Here is an 18785-nt window from a genome sequence, read left to right as displayed (position 1 = left end):
TCAGTGTTAACCCCTTATGGAAATTGCTCATCAACCGCCACCGATTAGAAGAAGTCATGAGAAGTGCAGATATACACCATGGAACTCAGTTAAAAGCAATGAAATTTTCAGCCGACAACATTTGCAGACATCCGGTCTGAATACAAGTATATTCTGCTCAGACTTTCAGTAACAAGTACTCGTCAGAGATCCATCTTTATTGCAGCAATGATTAAACCAACAGGAGAACAAAATTTGATCCAAGTCCAACAATGCATTTCAAGTCAAAGGTATGGTCTGTACACAATGACTGATTCTGTCATGAATCATATTTGAAACATGCAACACCCCGAAGTCAGTTCAAATATAAAATGAATTCAACAAGGACAGTCAGACAATTCTTGTCATGCAAGTAATCAGCTGCCAGAATGACAAGAATATATATATATTCCATTCACAAAGAAAATCAGTCCAGTCCTTCTGCATAATTTATCAGCGAAGTGTACAAGGCAAGATTCCTCAGGCTGCATCAGTAAGTCTTCCTTAGCAAGCTAGCCGCCGCAAGCTTCGAGTACAAGCCATCCAGTCTTCCTCAGCATGATATCCCGATAGCTTCCAACGCAATCTGCCCAGCCTTCTTCAGTACGACACTGGTACACGATATTAAACTACGAGTTGTCAGCATACGGCGGTGTGTCCAAGTGGCAGATCTGCAATAGTTAAGTCAGAAACAAGAATCAGTCAGAATCGAGGCATACCTTGAGAATCAGATATTTCTTCATACAGTGAGTATATTGCCAAGTTCATGCAAGTCTTTCACGCAAGGAAGAATTCACGGTACGCATTTGACAACCTCACCGGTTATTCAAGAGACAGAAAACCAGTGGGGAATGCAAGAATCGACAAGTCTTAAGGAAAGACAATATTGAGACATCATCTTGGCAGTAAATATCAAGATCAGCCCTGCACATCCGATAAGGTGATGTTATTAACCCTATCACTGTCTGGCATAGTCAACAACAGTAATGAGATTTTTATAAGCACACGTGAACCAGATAAATATCCCGAAACTCAAGACCTGAACAAGACCAAGGTATGATTGTAAGATATTGAACATGACAGTACTCAGGGTCGCATAAATAATCAACGGTAAACAAGGCCCCGCTCTTTCAGTTAAAGATCCAGATGATGAAAATAATAATGCAATAGAAGGACCGACAATACAGGTATGACGGTTATTGTGTGAACAGTGTGGTATGTATGCCCAAGATAGTCTTATTCCACATCAAACCTAAATGGAGATACGCCTAAGAGGTCTACCCCATCATAGTAAGGACCTCATATCAAGTCAACCAGCTCAGTCCACAGTTTATGATCAAAACTGTCAGCATTGTATACCCAAGTTTGTCAAGTCAGACTGCAGGACATCTCGACATATTGACCTCGGCAACTATGCTGAAGCATCGCACAGGCTGTACCCACATGGATATACCGGCAAAATTAGTGATCCTAGTATTAATAAACAAGCCACAAAGCCCGTGCTCTAGCATATGGTAAGCAATTAAAGAATAGCCTGTGTGAACAAGATTCTTTCCCAAGATCACCGCCAGTCAAGCCTACAAATGTGATCATCAAGTGATGGTGCAATTTTTCTATCAATCACGTCAAGCAACAATCAAACTTTTGGTACAGGTTGGATACGCAAGATAGTGAAGCCAGTCAAGATAAGTTAGAAACTCCTGCAAAATGTCAGAATCCATTAGAAGAACAAGTATGATTCCTATCATTGTTTTGAGCCCAGAAGGTATGCCTAGATATTCAAGCAGTCCAATGCCTGGATATAAGAAATTATTTGTTCCACGGGAAGATGGGTTCCCCACTCCATGGAATATTCTTGGTACTCGATACTGGAATGACATCTCCATTAAGAATCAATATCGAGAAGGACACGTCTATCAGTAATAATAATCTTTTGGACCTCAGCTAAGCCAGCAGATATGAAGGAAAACTTTGAGTCAGTATGAACAGGAACATATGAGGTAAGTCCTGTCAGCATGTCAGATACGGTGAAACAAACCACCCCAGACCAAGGCAGTCAGTCAGGTGAAATTCAGTGGGAACATAATATAAGAGTAAATAGGAGAAACCCGAGTTGGAAACGGTTTCTTCAAGTCAAAATATTTACTTGTTCCCTAAGCAACCAAATCTCGAGCACGAGATTTCTCTAAGGGGAGGGGGGTTATAACATCCTAGATCTGCCCTTTTCTTTTTCCTATGATTTTCTTGGATTTATTGATTTGAATTTTGCGTTTCTGTGGCTATGTGGTTCTAAAACTTGGGAAGATCATGTCTTCCTAGGTTTTATATAGCCTGCCATCCTCAAAACTATCCCTAGATCATGTCATTTTCATCCTAGCCTAAATCCCAATATTCTTTTATTGGGAATATTCCTTTTCTGTTAAAGGAATTATCCTATTTTCCCTAGGTTGTGAAGCAACTCATCTTTCTGTCACTCCAAAAATTCCCAAATAATTCTCATAATTTTTTGGGTCCTATATTCCTCAAATATGGCAAAACTTTTCATTGCCATGTTCAAAAAAATCATCCTCCAATAATTGTTTTCCTATTCTACCCTAAATGGCGTTGTGTGAAGCAAGTGCTATTTATCTTTGCTTGATTGACCCCAAACTTTTTGGACATCTTTTCCTATCCATAGCATTGCCTCCTGCCAAAATTCAACTCAATTTACCTAGTGTTATATGAGTTATATGTTTTGGTGACCGAATTTTGTTCGGAGTCCCAGATGAGATCACGGACATGACAAGGAGTCCCGAAATGGTCGAGAGGTAAATATTGATATATAGGATGATGGTATTTGGACACCGAAAGTGTTTTGGCACGTACCGGGAAGTAATCGGGTCACCGGAAGGGGTTCTGAGCACCCTCCAGCAAGTTATGGGCCTTATGGGCCAAAGGAGGGAACATACCAGCCCACAAGGGGGCTGGTGTGCCCCTTCCCTTGTTGGCCAGCGCTAGGGAAGGAAATGGGAGGGCTAGCCTCTCTTGCCTTTCCCTCTCATGGGAGAAAGGAAAGGGGGGCGCCACCCTCCCCTGCCTTTCCCCGCGCTCCAAATAAGGAAAGGAGGGGCGCGGCTTGGGAGAGACCCCAAGTAGGATTCCCCCTACTTGGGTGACCCCCTTGGATGCTCCTCCCTCCCTCCCACCTATATAAATGTGGGAGGGGGGCGCCTAGCACATAACAGACAATTGCCTAGCCGTGTGCGGCACCCACCTCACCGCTTACACCCCAAGTCATATTTTCATAGTGCTTAGGTGAAGCCCTGCAATGATCTCTTCACCATCATCGTCACCACGCCGTCAGGCTGACGGAACTCATCTACTACCTCGATGTCTTGCTAGATCAAGAATACGAGGGATGTCACCAAGTTGAACGTGTGCAGAACGCGGAGGTGTTGTGCGTTCGATACTTGATCGGTTGAAGCATGAAGAAGTTCGACTACATCAACCGCATTGTGAAACACTTCCTCCTATGATCTATGAGGGTACGTAGACAACCTATCCCCCTCGTTTCTATGCATCTCCATGGATAGATCATTGCGTGTGCATAGAATTTTTTTTGTTTTCCATGCAACGATTCCCAACAGTTGTTGTACAGTTAAGGTCGGTAGATCCCTCAGTTACGAGACCAAGGTTATCGAACTAGTAGGAGAACCAAGCAACACTATGTAAATGGTATGTGCACACAAAGAACAAATACTTTGCAACCCGACGCGAAAGAGGGGTTGTCAATCCCTCTCGGGTAAAAGATTGGTAAGGTGATAGATTGGTAGATGCAAGTAGAATAAAGGCAAATAAAATTCAGCGAGGTATTTTTGCGTTTTTTGGTTGTATAGATCTGAAAATAAAAGATGCAAATAAATAAAAAGGCAAATGGCAATATAGATTTGAAAATATATGATGAGAAAATAGACCCGGGGGCTGTAGATGTCACTAGTGGCTTCTCTCGAGAAAATAGCATACGGTGGGTGAACAAATTACTGTTGGGCAATTGATAGAACCTCAAATAATTATGACGATATCTAGGCAATGATCATTATATAGGCATCACATCCAAGATTAGTAGACTGACTCCTGCATGCATCTACTACTATTACTCCACACATCGACCACTATCCAGCATGCATCTAGTGTATTAAGTTCATGGAGAAACGGGGTAATGCAATAGGAATGATGACATGATGCAGACGAGATCTATTCATGTAGGAATAGCCCCCATCTTGCTATCCTTAATAGCAACAATACATATGTGTCTTGCTGCCCCTTCTGTCACTGGGAAAGAACACAGTACGATCAAACCCATCTCAAAGCACCTCTTCCCATGGCAAGAAAAATCGATCTAGTAGGCCTAACTAAAAAATGATTCAAAGAAGAAATACTAGGTTATAAGTAATCAAGCATATAAGCGATCAAAGAAACTCAAATAACTTCCATGGATATATAGATCTGATCATAAACTCAAAGTTCATCGGATCCCAACAAACACACCGCAAAAAGGGTTACATAAAATAGAACTCCAAGAGACCATTGTATTGAGAATCAAAAAGAGAGAAGAAGCCATCTAGCTACTTACGGACCCATAGGTCTACAATGAACTACTCACGCATCATCGGAGAGGCACCAATGAGGATGATGAACCCCTCCGTGATGGTGTCTAGATTGGATCTGGTGGTTTTGGAACTTGTGGCGGCTGGAATTGTATTTCGTCGACTCCCCTAGGGTTTTTGGATTTTCTGTGTATTTATAGAGCAAAGAAGTGGTATCGGAGGTGGCCGAGGTGGGCACAATCCACCAGGGCGCGCTTGGACCCCAGGCGTTCCCGGGTGGGTTGTGCTCCCCTCGGAGCCCCCCTCTGGTACTCCTTTGGCCCAACAGGTGTCTTCTGGTCTAGAAAAATTCTCCAAAAAGTTTTGCTGCGTTTGGACTCCGTTTGGTACTGATATTTTGCGAAGTAAAAAACAAGCAAAAAACAGCAACTAGCACTGGGCACTATGTCAATAGGTTAGTCCCAAAAAATTATATAAAGTTGCTAAAAATGATTGTAAAACATCCAAGAATGATAATATAACAAGATATATCGGAGACGTATCAGCACCCCCAAGCTTAATTCCTGCTCGTCCTCGAGTAGGTAAATGATAAAAATAGAATTTTTGATGTGGAATGCTGCCTACCATGTTCATCACATTCTTTTCTTTTGTAGCATGGACATATGGACTTTTATATGGTTCAAGGCAATAGTCTAGTTTTGACATGAAGATTACAATACTCAAGCATATCAACAAGCAACCATGTCTTTCAAAATATCAACGGTAAAGCAAGTTATCCCTAGCACATCATGCTCAATCATTGATCCATTCATGAAACACACTCACATATTAGCTACATGCAGTGGTCAGGTATGATCATACTGCCCCTTAGTTGGTGCTTTATAAGAGAAGATGGAGACTCAAATAAACATAGAAATGCATAAAGTAAATAGAAAGGCCCTTCGCAAAGGGAAGTAGGGATTTGTAGAGGTGCCAGAGCTCAAAGCTTAAAAATCAGAGATAAAATATTTTGGGTGGCATGCTTTTCCTGTTAACGAAAGCGATCGAGTAGTTCCCAATACTTTCCATGCTAGATATATCATAGGCGGTTCCCAAACAGAAAATAAAGTTTTATCCATTTTCCACCATACTTTCACATGCCACGGCTAGCCGTATCCACGGGTGCCATCCATACCAACGCTTTCCAAGGAATTTACTATTTGACAACATAAACTAAATTTCTTTTTCATTTCGGGACTGGGCATCCCTAATACCTTTGTCGTACTCTTGTGCAATGACAAGTGAATAAACACTCATCTTGAGAATAACACTTCTAGCATGGAAAAATATCAGCCACCCCCTACCGTTCAATGAGTGGTTCGAGCACACAAAAAGGAAATTTATTTTTAAAATTAGAGATGGGACATACAAATTTTCTTAGAACGGGACGGGAATACCGCATATAGGTAGGTATGGTGGACTCATACGGAAAAACTGGGTTTAAGGATTTTGGATGCACAAGCAGTATTTCTACTTAGTATAAGTGGATGCTAGCAAAAAGATTGAGAAGCCACCAACCAAGAAATGAAAAATCACATAAGCGAGCATTAAGCATAACTAACACTGAATAATGCACCACAAGTAGAATGTAATTTCATTGCATAACTATTGACTTTCGTGCTTGAATAGGGAATCACAAATCTTAACATCAATATTCTTACTGAAGCATAATTACTCACCAACATGACTCACATATTACTATCATGATATCTTAAAACTATTACAAAGAATCAGGTTTATTTTGTCCGATGATCTTCATGAAAGTTTTTATTATATCCCTCTTGAATATCTATCACTTTGGGACTAGTTTCATAAGTTGCTTTTGATAGCTCAAACAATTTTAAGTGAAGAACATGAGCACAAATATTTACATCTCACAAAATAATATAAGTGAACCATGAGAGAATTTATTCAAAAGTACTAACTCTCAAATAAATCTAAGGGAAGCATGAGAGCATTTCTTCAAAAATATTAAAGCATGTCGTGCTCAAAAAAGATATAAGTGAAGCACTAGAGCAATTCCATAGCTCAAAACATTTAAGTGAAGCATAGAACAATTCTAACAAATCATAGCATAATTTTGCCACTCTCAAATAGGTGTGTCCAGCAAGGATTGACAAACTAAAAGCAAAACAAGCAAAGACTCATATAATATAAGACGCTCCAACCAAAACTCATGATATGTGACGAATAAAAATATAGCTCCAAGTAAAATACCGATTGCTGTTAGAGGAAAGAGGGGATGCCACTCGGGGAATCCCCATGCTTAGTTGCTTGTTCATCCTTGAATATTATCTTGGAGTGCCATGGGGCATCCCCAAGCTTAGGCTCTTGCTTCTCCTTATTCCTTCATCCATCTTGATCTCACCCAGAACTTGAAAACTTCAATCACACAAAACTTAACAAAACCTTCGTGAGATTCGTTAGTATAACAAGACAAATCACCACTCTAAGTACTATTGCAAACCCATTCATATTTTATTATTGCATTATAACTACTGTATTTTAACTTTAACATGGCTTATATCCCCCGATACAAACCATAGATTCATCAAAATAAGCACACAATGCAATGAAAACAGAATCTGTCAAAAACATAATAGTCTGTAGTAATCAGGGAACTTCGTATACTTATATAACTCCAAAAGTTCTGAAAAAATAGGGCAACGTGGGAAATTTGTATATTAATCTTGTGTAAAACATTCAGAGCAAAATCACGCTTCTGTGCTTTATGAAAATTATTTTACTGGGCACAAAAGTTTCTGTTTTTCAACAAGATCAAATCAACTATCACCCAACATGATCCCAAAGGTTTAGAGGCACAAAAACTAACTAAAACATAAAACACACTCTAATCAGAGGCATAAATTTATATTTATTGAAGAACAGAAATAAAACCAAAAATAAACTATTGGGTTGTCTCCCAACGAGCTCTTTCTTTATAGCCGTTAAGATAGGATTGAGATTCCAATGATGCTCGCATGAAACACAAAGAGAGCATCATGTAGCATGTCAAGAACACATTTAAGTCTAACATACTTCCTATGGATAGCCATTTTATAAGGAAAAAAATTATCAAGACAAGAAACATCTAGCATATGCAAAGAAGAGGAATAAAACATTGACGATCTCAACATAACGAGAGGTAATTTAGTAACATGAAAACTTCTACAACCATATTTTCCCCTCTCATAATAATTACATGTAGGATAATAATCAAATTCAACAATATAAATATCACATAAAATATTCTCGTCATGATCCACATGCATGCAAAGTTGACACTCTTCCAAAATAGTGGGATTATTATCAAATAAAGTCATGACCTCTCCATGCCCACTTTTATCAAAAAAATTATAATATTAATGATTCTCCAAAGTAGTGGGATCATTATTACCTAGAGTTGAAACTCTTCCAAACCCACTTTCAATATTATTTCAAACACTATTATCAATATCATATTCATTATGAGGCTTAAATAAATTTTCAAGATCATAAGAAACATTATCACCCCAATCATGATCATTGCAATAAGTAGTAGACATAGCAAAATTAGCATCCCCAAGCTTGGGGTTTTGCATGTTATTATCACAATTGACATTAATAGAATTTATAGTAAAATCATTGCAATCATGCTTTTCATTCAAGGAGCTATCATGAATCACTTCATAAATTTCTTCATCACAATTTCCAGATTCATGAATCTCAAGCAAAACTTCGTAAAGATAATCTAGTGCACTCAACTCACTAGCAATTGGTTCATCATGATTCGATCTTTTAAAAAGATTAGCAAGTGAATGGGGATCCATATCAATAGATTTTTAGCAAGCGAAGACGCAAGCATATAGAAGGCACATGGAACTCAAGCAAACAAAAGATCAAACAAGAAAAAGGAAAACGAAAAGGAAGGCGAATAAAATGACAAATTTTTGTGAAGTGGGGGAGATGGAAACGAGAGGCAAATGGAAAATAATGTAAATTGCAAGGAGATAAGATTTGTGATTAGGAAACTGATAGATGTTGATGATGTCTCCCCGGCAACGGCACCAGACCTCTTTGATCCTCCCTTTTTGTGATGTCTTGTATCCGCGTCAGTATTTTCCCCAAAGAGAAAGGGATGATGTAGTGCAACTAAGGTAGGTAGATCCCTCAGTTATGAGATCAAGGTTATCGAACCGATGGGAGAACCAAGCAACACTATGTAAATGATACTTGCACACAAAGAACAAATACTTGCAACCCGATGCGAAAGAAAATTCAGCGAGGTATTTTTGGGTTTTTTGGTTGTACAGATCTGAAAATAAAAGATGCAAATAAATAAAAAGGCAAATAGCAATATAGATCTGAAAATGTATGATGAGAAAATAGACCCGAGGTCGGTAGATGTCACTAGTGGCTTCTCTTGAGAAAATAGCATATGGTGGGTGAACAAATTACGGTTGGGAACCTCAAATAATTATGACGATATCTAGGCAATGATCATTATATAGGCATCACGTCCAAGATTAGTAGACCGACTCATGTCTACATCTACCACTATTACTCCACACATCGACCACTATCCAGCATTTATCTAGTGTATTAAGTTCATGGAGAAACAGACTAATGCAATAAGAATGATGCCATGATGTAGACAAGATCTATTCATGTAGAAATGGCCCCAATATTGTTATCTTTAATAGCAACAATACATACGTGTCTTGCTGCCCCTTCTGCCACTGGGAAAGAACACCGTACGATCGAACCCATCACAAAGCACCTCTTCCCATGTCAAGAAAAATTGATCTAGTCGGCCTAACTAAACCAAAGAATCAAAGAAGTAATACGAGGCTATAAGTAATCATGCATATAAGAGATCAAAGAAACTCAAATAACTTTCATGGATATATAGATCTGATCATAAACTCAAAGTTCACGGGATCCCAATAAACACACTGCAAAAATAGTTACATCAAATAGATCTCGAAGAGACCATTGTATTGAGAATCAAAAAGAGAGAAGAAGTCATCTAGATATTGCCTACGGACCCGTAGGTCTAAAATGAACTACTCAAGCGTCATCGGAGAGGCACCAATAAGGATGATGAACCCCTCCATGATGGTGTCTAGATTGGATATGATGGTTCTGGAACTTGAGGTGGCTGGAATTGTGTTTCGTCGACTCCCCTAGGGTTTTTGGATTTTCGGGGTATTTATAGAGCAAAGAGGCGATGCCGGAGGCGGCCGAGGTGGGCACCACCCACCAGGGCGCGCCTGCGCCCCCAGGCGTGCTCGGGTGGGCTATGCTCACCCTCAGAGCCCCCCTCTAGTACTTCTTTGGCCCAACAGGTGTCTTCTAGTCCAGAAAAATTCTCCAAAAAGTTTTGCTGCATTCGGACTCCGTTCGGTACTGATATTCTGCGAAGTAAAAAACAACAACTGGCACTGGGCACTATGTCAATAGGTTAGTCCCAAAAAATGATATAAAGTTGCTAAAAATGATTGTAAAACATCCAAGAATGATAATATAACAACATGTAACAATAAAAAATTATAGATACGTTGGAGACGTATCAGCAACCACCATGTCCAATCTCATCTTCACGTTACCCTCTCCACTCCTTTTATTAGCATATGTGAAGGGGACGCCTAGAAATCCGAGGTCAACCACTTTGCATATCTCCAACGTGTCCCTAAAAGTAATCATCTATGATTCAGCTCTAGGGGTTGTGGAAACATGCTCAATGTCACATAAAGGTTCATTAAAATCACCAACCACTAACCATGTGAGATGACATGTGTTTTTTAAAGCTTGAAGTTTTGCCCACACATGAGATGATGATTCTCGACGCGGGGCTTTCCATAGACATAAGTTATTCTCCACTGGTCAGCTCCTTCGCGAGTTCTGACCAAAGCATCAATATAATGTTCTTCCTTATCCACAATATAAAAAAATGTATGATTCATGCCAATAAAGTGCTAAGCCACCACTCAAGCCATTGTTATGCACACTAGTAAAACCTTTAAGCCCCAATATGTCATGGATTCTCTTCATCTTGACCTATTTTTGTCTAGTTTCACATAAGAATATGAACATGGGGGAATGTGACTAAAACAAGGTCACTAACTCACGAACTGTCCGGTATTTCCCCGTCCCCATAAGTTCCAATTTATAATATTCATTTGAATCAGCGGCCCTCCTTGAGGGAGTTCGCCACATTTGTCCTAACAGTATCAACATAATCACCACCATTGCCCCGCTGCCTCCTCTTTACAATAGGGTCCTTCCCTGCAGTGCCCGTCGGAGGAATAGAGCAACCTGAGTGACCCGCTCCATTACCATAGTGACTAAGAAGAAGAACAATACCCGCAACTTTGCCTGCCAAATGTGACACTAGTTGACCTTGGATATTCACTGTACCATCCTCCCTGATCAGTCTCTCCCAATATGCCCCTCCAGTCATGCATTGTACTATGTTAGGCCCAACCCGTCAAAATCAGCATCCTCATCGTCTCCTCAATCATGTCTTGTTTGCTAATTTATAAACTTACAATTAAGAGAATTTTTTGGTTTGTTCTGCCATCCCACCTAATGAAGTGTTAGGATTCTTTTCAATAAAACCATATGGAATCATAGGTTCTGTCGTTTCCACTGCCTCTCCTTGAATGGTTAGGTCTGAATCCCGCAACGGAGCTTTCCATATTAATTTTCTCAGTCTTATTAACCCGGACGGCTCTTTATTATTGCTTTAGATTTGTAGTTCTTGCTTCAACTTAAAAAAAAATTAATTCTCTATTATTTTTATTATATTGATGCTTTATCACATTGCCTTTTATGATGTAATTCATAGACAATACATAGTGGAATCCTATAGTACGCAAAGAGAGGTCGTGATGATATCATCTACGTCTGTATTGCTCCTCGAGGAGTAGATCCCGCATCCAACCAACCCCTGCTTCTCTAGAATCACGCAAATGGTCCCGCTCCCCACAGTAAGGATAAAGACATCAAGGCATAAACCTAGAGCCTGAGTCCACAAGATAGTATTTTCTCGGAAAATGATAGTGGCCATTTTCCGGTTCAGTGGTTGTATCCAGAAAGATTCTAGAGTCACTTGTTGTACCCTCCCAACCAACCATCTCTATACCTCCTCCTCTATTACTCCTACCAACTTGATCACCTCTACCACCTCCTCCCCTAGGTCCTCATCTCCACCCTCCTCCATACTCGCCTCCCCCTCTCCCACCGTCCACAAAACCTCTCCCTCTACCTCCTTTCGTGCCACCACCACTTGGTTCAAGGTCCCAGAGTAGCCAATCTCCGCAGTCATAAGAGTTGCGATCATGAATACCATCACCGCATTCTTCCACCACATGGCCCATACACCCGCAGAAGAAGCAAAAATCTGGAAGTTTTTTCATAATAAACATGGCATTTATTCGTCTCCATAGAAGTGATTGGCACAAATCTCACCAGTGGCTTGTTGACATCAACATAAACTCTTGCACGAAGAAAGCTTGACGGATTAATCTTTCCTTCATTGACCACCACCGTGATCGTTGGTTCTCCCACTTCCGTACCAACCTTCACATCCAAATCCTTATTCCCCCTAAGACCATCGAGTAGTCCCTTGGTTCTTGCCCAGACCTGGATTTTATCATAGGCATAGTCAGACACGTTCGTGAAGCCATCACACTCCACTATAACCACGTGACCCTTCCTGAATAGACAAGGCCTCACATCCATCACTCATTTCCAGTCACCCAAGCAGTGTCATTAGACTAGGAACAGATTGATCTTTGTTGAAGGCCACTCCCTGGGCCGACGCCCATGCATTCCTCGTCGTGTTTAGCAGCGTGACATGGCTGAAGAGTCGCTTTGTATGAACCCTAAACAACCATGACCACCTTACATCCTTGATCAACTCTTCCACCTCTCCTGAGAGATCCAAATCCTCTTCTTCCTCACCATGAAGGTGTTCAGCCCATCAAAATTGTCCTAATGTGGGCCGGGGCAGTAGCAATCCCACTCATCCCCATCAACATCCTCCCAATTTGCTTTGCTGCTGCTTGCCCGCTCCTTCCCGAATTTCTCATCGCAGATCTGCGGATCATATGAGGAATCATCGATCCCTCTCTTCCCGCAACTCCCTTCTATTCCTGACGCTCGCGGCTCATCTACCCCATCTTCCTTTCCCCCCTGCTAGCCTCCATCATGTATGGTTCCACCATGAAAAACATAGTCTCTCCTCACGGACGATAGAACCACCAAACCTTGAGGAATCCCCAGCGATCGGTGGTTGGATTACATGGACTCCGCCGTCGCCGCCAAAGGACAAGGTAGACCCTAGCTAGGTAAAAACCTAGGGAAAAGGAAAAACCTAATGTGATGGTGATGTTTGGTGTGGTACCATAAACATCTTTGATGTATGCATCGCTTTTCAGAAATATGAAAAGGATTAGGAAAAACTAACGCCCACACGTGTGGGCGTTTACACATCGCCGACAAGCCTCCATCACCACTCATTTTGCCACGTATTAATAGATGACATCAGCAGTTTTTTTTGGTTTTCGGCTTAAAATGTTTTATCTCCTAATTAGAAAAGCGAATTAAAAATCCGTTTTCACCATTAAATCCGTCTCGATGAGATCTTCAAAACTAGACCCCATGTTGATATGTTTCGACGAAATTTTCTTTGCTCAGAAGTTGCCATGATGTTTACACTATAGTTGCCATAGTGCTTAAACTAAAGTTGCCATGTGGCAATTTTAGTTTTTTGATGATGCCAATTCCAGTACTTTAACCATGAAAATATTTTTTTGTATGAACCATGGTAATTTTAAGTGCATGTATCATGGCAATTTTAGTTTATGGTGCATGACAAGTCTAGTTTCTTAATTCCCCGTTTTATAATATGTTAAAATTTACTTTTAAATGTAGAAGAAAATAGTTGAAACATATCATGGCAATTTCAGTGTAAATATCATGGCAATTCATGTGCAATAGACATGGCAAGTTTTAACCCAAAAAAAATTCGCCGAAATATATCGATATGAGATCTAGTTTCGAAGATCTCGTCGCGGGGGATTTAATGGTGAAAACGGATCTTCAATCGGATTTTTCATTTAAGAGATAAAACATTTTAAAAACTGAAAATCCAAAAAATTTACACATGCATGCATGCGGTGACATGGCGTGTGGGCGGGTTTGACTCCCACCATACGTGTGGGCGTCAGTGGCGGAGCCACAGGGTGGACGGGGTGGGCCGCGGCCCACCCTGGGATTTTGAGCCAGCCTAGGATTATTAAGACATGGGCCAGGGGAAAAGAAGTCCAGCAAGTGCTGCCAGAAAGAGCGGCCGGGGGAGAAAGAAGGCCGAATACACAGCACGCACAACGCACAGGCACACCGCACCACACGAGACAGCCGCACAACCCTTGTCTCGCTCGATTCAGATTCGCCGCCTGCTTCCTTGCTTTGCCGTTGTGGCGTCGCCTCGCCGGCCACCAGGAGGACCCATCCTGAAGCCCGCGGGCATCGGCCCTGCCTGCTTCGCGCGTCGTCCGGCCGCCATGCGCAACAGCGCGCCCAGTCGGCAGCCGCCCTGGCCCTGCTACTGCTTGCCGGAGCCGGCGAGTCGCCCACGGGCCACGGCGCCCAGTCCACTCAGGCGCACAGATTGGGAGGCTGAGGGAGAGGTACTGGCCTCAAATCCCCTTCGGCCGATTACAGTTAAATTTCTTTGCTTGTCAGACCCTTGACAGGGAATGGAAACAGAGATGCAATGTTATATATTACATAGATGAGTTCTGTTTTCTAGTTGTGGATGAATTTAATTAGATGCAGCACATAAATAGATGTACCGATGAAATCAAACCCATATTCCTGCAGAATTATTGAAAAAAAAAGAGGACCAGAAACCTTGCTTCTATTTTTGAGAGACATTGCTAGGAAGATAGGGAAGAAAGCTAGTATGTTCAAGCCAGATGTGCAGGGACTGCAGATGTGGCCTTAGAACGAACTCATTTTTTTTGGGCGGCCCACCCTATTGTCAAATGCTAGCTCCGCCACCACTGGTGGGCGTTAGCGTTGTCCAAAGGATTTCCCCTTTAAAAATATATGAAAAAGGAAACACAGTAGTTTAATTCAGAAGGGATAAGCCTAGTACGTGTAAACAAATATGCAAATCCTGTAGGCGGATTACATATAGTACATTACATGACTATTTGTGTGACATGAGTACATGACATGACAAATAGGATGGTGATTTTACACAAACTAATCGATCGATCCTTATTTAACCGGAACAGATCCGTAGGCCGTAGCAGTAACAAGCAAACACACATGCACTAGTGTACATCGAATTAACGAAGCTGGCTAAATCACAAACCTTTGCTTAATTAAGCTCACTAAATAATGCAAGCAGCGACGTGCAGGTGATCAGGCAGCCGCGACCTGCAGGAACTCCTCGTCCTTCTCGAGCCTCTGCATGGGCTCCGGCTGCAGCGCCAGCTCCACGTCGATGCCGCCGCTGTCGCCGCCGCGGCCCGGGTACAGGTACACCATCCCGTCGAACTTGTTGTTCCCGCCGCTGCGGACGCGCTCCGGCCTGCCGAACCCGAAGTCCACGTCGTACACGCGGAAGCGCGGCGAGCTGCCCACGGCCACGCAGTTGGGCCCGGCGTCGCTGTAGTGGAACAGCTTGGGCGCCGCCTCGTACTCGTCCAGCCTCCGCGTCACGGCGGCCGCGTCGTGCTCGCCGATGGCCTTCTGCAGCATCCCGGCCGCCAGCTCCGGGGGGCCGCCCAGGAGCATCCCCGCGGGCACGCCCGTGAAGACCGCCTGGATGAGGTTGCCGAAGTACGTCGCCGGCACGGGCGGGTCGAGGCGGGCCCGGCAGTCGGCGAACACGGCGAAGACGGTGATGTCGGCGGGGCCCAGCTCACGGGCGCGCGAGACGGACCGCCAGATGTGGGCGCCCAGGGACTGGAAGGCCGAGAAGGGCTTCGCGCCCGGGGGTAGCGCCGCGTTGGCGGCGGTCTTGATGCGGGCCACGACGGGCCCCGGGAAGGAGAAAACGCGGGCCACGAGCGGCTTCTTGGGCCCGTTGGGGTCCGTCTTCTCGTGCGCCTCCGCGGAGGCCGGGAGGGTGAGGCCGACGCGCACCGAGCGCGCCATGGCGCGGTTGTGGATCGGGAGCGCCGACGGGGCGGCGGCGCCGCGGCAGAGCTCGGCCCAGGAGCTCATGAAGTGCCACGTGGCGGTGCCGTCCAGCACGGCGTGGTTGAAGGCGCAGCCCACGGCGAGGCCGTCCTTGAGCTTGGTGAACTGCACTCCAACTCCATTACTTTCAGTTTGAGGAAATTTGAACAAAATGAAGGATAGGGCAAATTTCAATATGAAAATTGAATTGCAGAAAGATGAACGCAAATAGTGTGTGTACGCGCAATGATCTACTCCTACTATGCACGATCAATAATGCTGGCCTACTAGTTTGTCGGCCGATAAATTTACACGCCAACCGTGCATGTGTCCGAATCAGAATTCTGCCCCTTATATTTACATCGCACAGCTAGGCAATGCGTCGGTGCACAACCTCAGTACTGCAGCAGTAGATCTCTGCAGTTTGTTATGTGATCATCTTAAAGTATACTTTTTTTTTTGCGGGAACATCTTAAGGTATACTGTCCTAAAAAAAATCTTAAAAGTATACGGCTATATACTATACCTAACTAATAAGCCAGCAGTGTAGCAATTGGATCAACATTTGCGGATTTGCCATTTCAAACGCTATAGTAATTTGAGTGTTTGGCATTCCCTCTTCAGCGACATGCGGCCCCAGAATGCACCTGTCGGCAAGACATGGGTGTGACAATGCCATTCGTAGGAATGACAAATATATGTTCATATTTCAAAATAGTCAACCTTGCATGGTTGTGGCGACAAATTCGAGCGAATTCTCTGTTTAGTGTAGTGTCAAGAAACATCTTAGATTATGGATGGAGGGAGTAATATATACTTGTAGTATTTCAGAGATTTACTAGCACTTACTTAAAATGCGCCGAATATGTAGATCTTGCAAGCATGCTCATAAGGTAGCCAGGTAGGGCGGATTCTAAAGATGTCCGCCCCTATTCACCTACCCCCTCGTTGACCATTGCCGAATGTGTAGATCTTCCAACCATGCTTATAAGGTAGGGCGGATTCTAAAGATATCCGCCCCTGTTCAACTGCCCCCTTGTTGACCACTATTACCCACCGCCACCGCTAAAATGGTCTAACAGGTTACCCGATAGGGTTTGTCACTCGCTCATATGGCGGGGCCACATGTGCTCGATGCCTCATAGCTTGTTCGCGACCAGCAAACAAGCCCAAATTTCACAACAAGGCCTTGCTTTTATCATTTTTCCCAATGATCAGTGACTTTATGCCAGGATTTTTTATATATTACCTCCGTCTCAAAAAGCTTGTCTTAAATTTATTAATCTAACAAATCTAAAACAAGCTTTTTAAGACGTAGGCAGTATTTTTTTTTTAGAGATGATCCACGATAACAGGTTCCTAAAAAGTCTGTGTATTTTATTGTTCATAAAATTTAATTCAAATTCTTTTTGTCAAAAATTATAATTAAATGGTCATGAAAACTACACATAGATGTTCTAACGGGCACTACAGTTTGTCTCTTCCCTTTTCATTTTGTTAGCAAAAGGCTCATAAAACCTGCACGTATAAGAAAGAGCTCGTTCAAAATCATGGTATGCATTTCCGTGCATTAGCTAAATCATTGCGTATGTCTGGGAGATCATATCCACTCCCGGATAGTAGTCGATAAGTTAAAAGGGGAACGCGAAACAATAGTGCGGAAGGAATCGCCTGCTTGGTATTCATTGTATTATTTTTTTGCCTGAATACCAACAATATAGCTACAGTATACACTGGCTGTGGAATTTCTTTGGTATTCATGTACATACCAAGGAATTAATACCCCTGACACGAAATGACTTTAGGTTTTGTTGGTTTTAATGAAAAAGATGACGCTCACGGTGTCTTTTTCACTGAGGACTGGGTATCCATGGCAAAATTGCCAGCGATGCAGTGTAATTGTTTCTCTAAAAAATGGCACGCGTTTGATCATGATCCAACGGCTCTAAGTCACCCTCCCAGTGAACGTTCGCCCATCAGTATTTTCGAAAATAATAGGAGGCCGAAGGATTTCGTTCCCCGGAACTTGCTGTTATGAACGCCCTTTCCCGTACCATCATGCCAAAGCTACGGTTGCTAAGTGATCAAGGTAAGGAGCTCCGGCGGTGCATACCTGGACCGCAAGCAGCGGGCGGTGGAGTCCCTCGAGGTTCATGACGCCGGTGTAGGGTATGAGCTGCTGCATGAGCTTCTCCGCCTCCTCGCCGCAGTCCTCGCCGGCGAGCTGGTCCACGGAGACGCCCTCGGCAGCGGCCTCGACGACCTCCGCGCCTTCCTCCCCATCGACGTACAGCGCGCCGCCGTCGCCCTTCTCCTGGCGGATCCGGCCGGCGAGCGGGTAGAAGTAGGCGAGCGCGTCCCCGAGCGCGTCGGCCATGCGCGCGGTGACGTCCTGGAAGTCGGCGGCGCCCTGCGGGAGGCGGTAGAGGAGCAGCTTCTGGTTGTAGTAGAAGGTGATGTAGGGCAGGTCGAAGGTGGCGAGGGTGACCTTGGTCTTGGCCGGCGCCACCGTGCGGGTGCCGGTGACCGCGACGGCCATGGCGGCGTCCCCGTTGTCCACGGCCATTGCTGTTTGTTTAATTGGTCTGTGATGTAAGCTGCGAGTGTCAGCGGGCTGTGGCGTGGAATGGGAGAGCTACTCTGGGGGAGTGATATAAAGGAGGGGCGGAGGTGGAGGTGCGGGCATTGATGGGGGAGGCAGATCGAGCAGGCTTTGGTTGTCATCTTGATGGGGGAGGGGAAGGACCAAGGCGATGGCCGTTGGGAGGGTGGTGGGACATTTATGGCGGCCTTGATGCACCGAGCTAATTGATCGACCGCCACCGCGCCCTTCCAAACCACCCGGAGCACGGTCGGTCGGGACGTGTGAAGAAGGACAAGATAACACGGTGGAGGGAGACTTACAAGGATGCATACGTTCCTCTCTGCCTTCACTACGAGTAGTAGTACTCTTACTAGAAA

General features: G+C 43.6%; 1 protein-coding gene across 1 annotated transcript; it reads right to left on the bottom strand.

Annotated features, from left to right (window-relative positions):
• Positions 1 to 14793: 14793 nt before the first annotated feature.
• Positions 14794 to 18494, bottom strand: LOC123140662 (BAHD acyltransferase DCR). The gene is made up of 2 exons (XM_044559949.1): positions 17938 to 18494; positions 14794 to 15950 (listed from the first exon to the last, which is right to left on the bottom strand). Exons 1-2 carry the CDS (start codon positions 18388 to 18390, stop codon positions 15063 to 15065), a joined length of 1341 nt encoding a protein of 446 aa, XP_044415884.1. The 5' UTR covers positions 18391 to 18494; the 3' UTR covers positions 14794 to 15062.
• Positions 18495 to 18785: the final 291 nt, after the last annotated feature.

This window comes from Triticum aestivum, chromosome 1B (genome assembly GCF_018294505.1).
Source record: "Triticum aestivum cultivar Chinese Spring chromosome 1B, IWGSC CS RefSeq v2.1, whole genome shotgun sequence".
Lineage (NCBI taxonomy): Eukaryota > Viridiplantae > Streptophyta > Magnoliopsida > Poales > Poaceae > Triticum > Triticum aestivum.
Note: the sequence above shows the minus strand (reverse complement) of the source record. Positions and strands in the feature narration are given on the sequence as shown.

Excerpts from the sequence above, each read along its gene's own strand:
- LOC123140662 (XM_044559949.1), bottom strand. The coding sequence starts at position 18,390 with ATGGCCGTGGACAACGGGGACGCCGCCATGGCCGTCGCGGTCACCGGC. Across the intron at positions 15,951-17,937 it reads GCCCGCTGCTTGCGGTCCAG|TTCACCAAGCTCAAGGACGG; the intron begins GTATGCACCGCC and ends GTTGGAGTGCAG.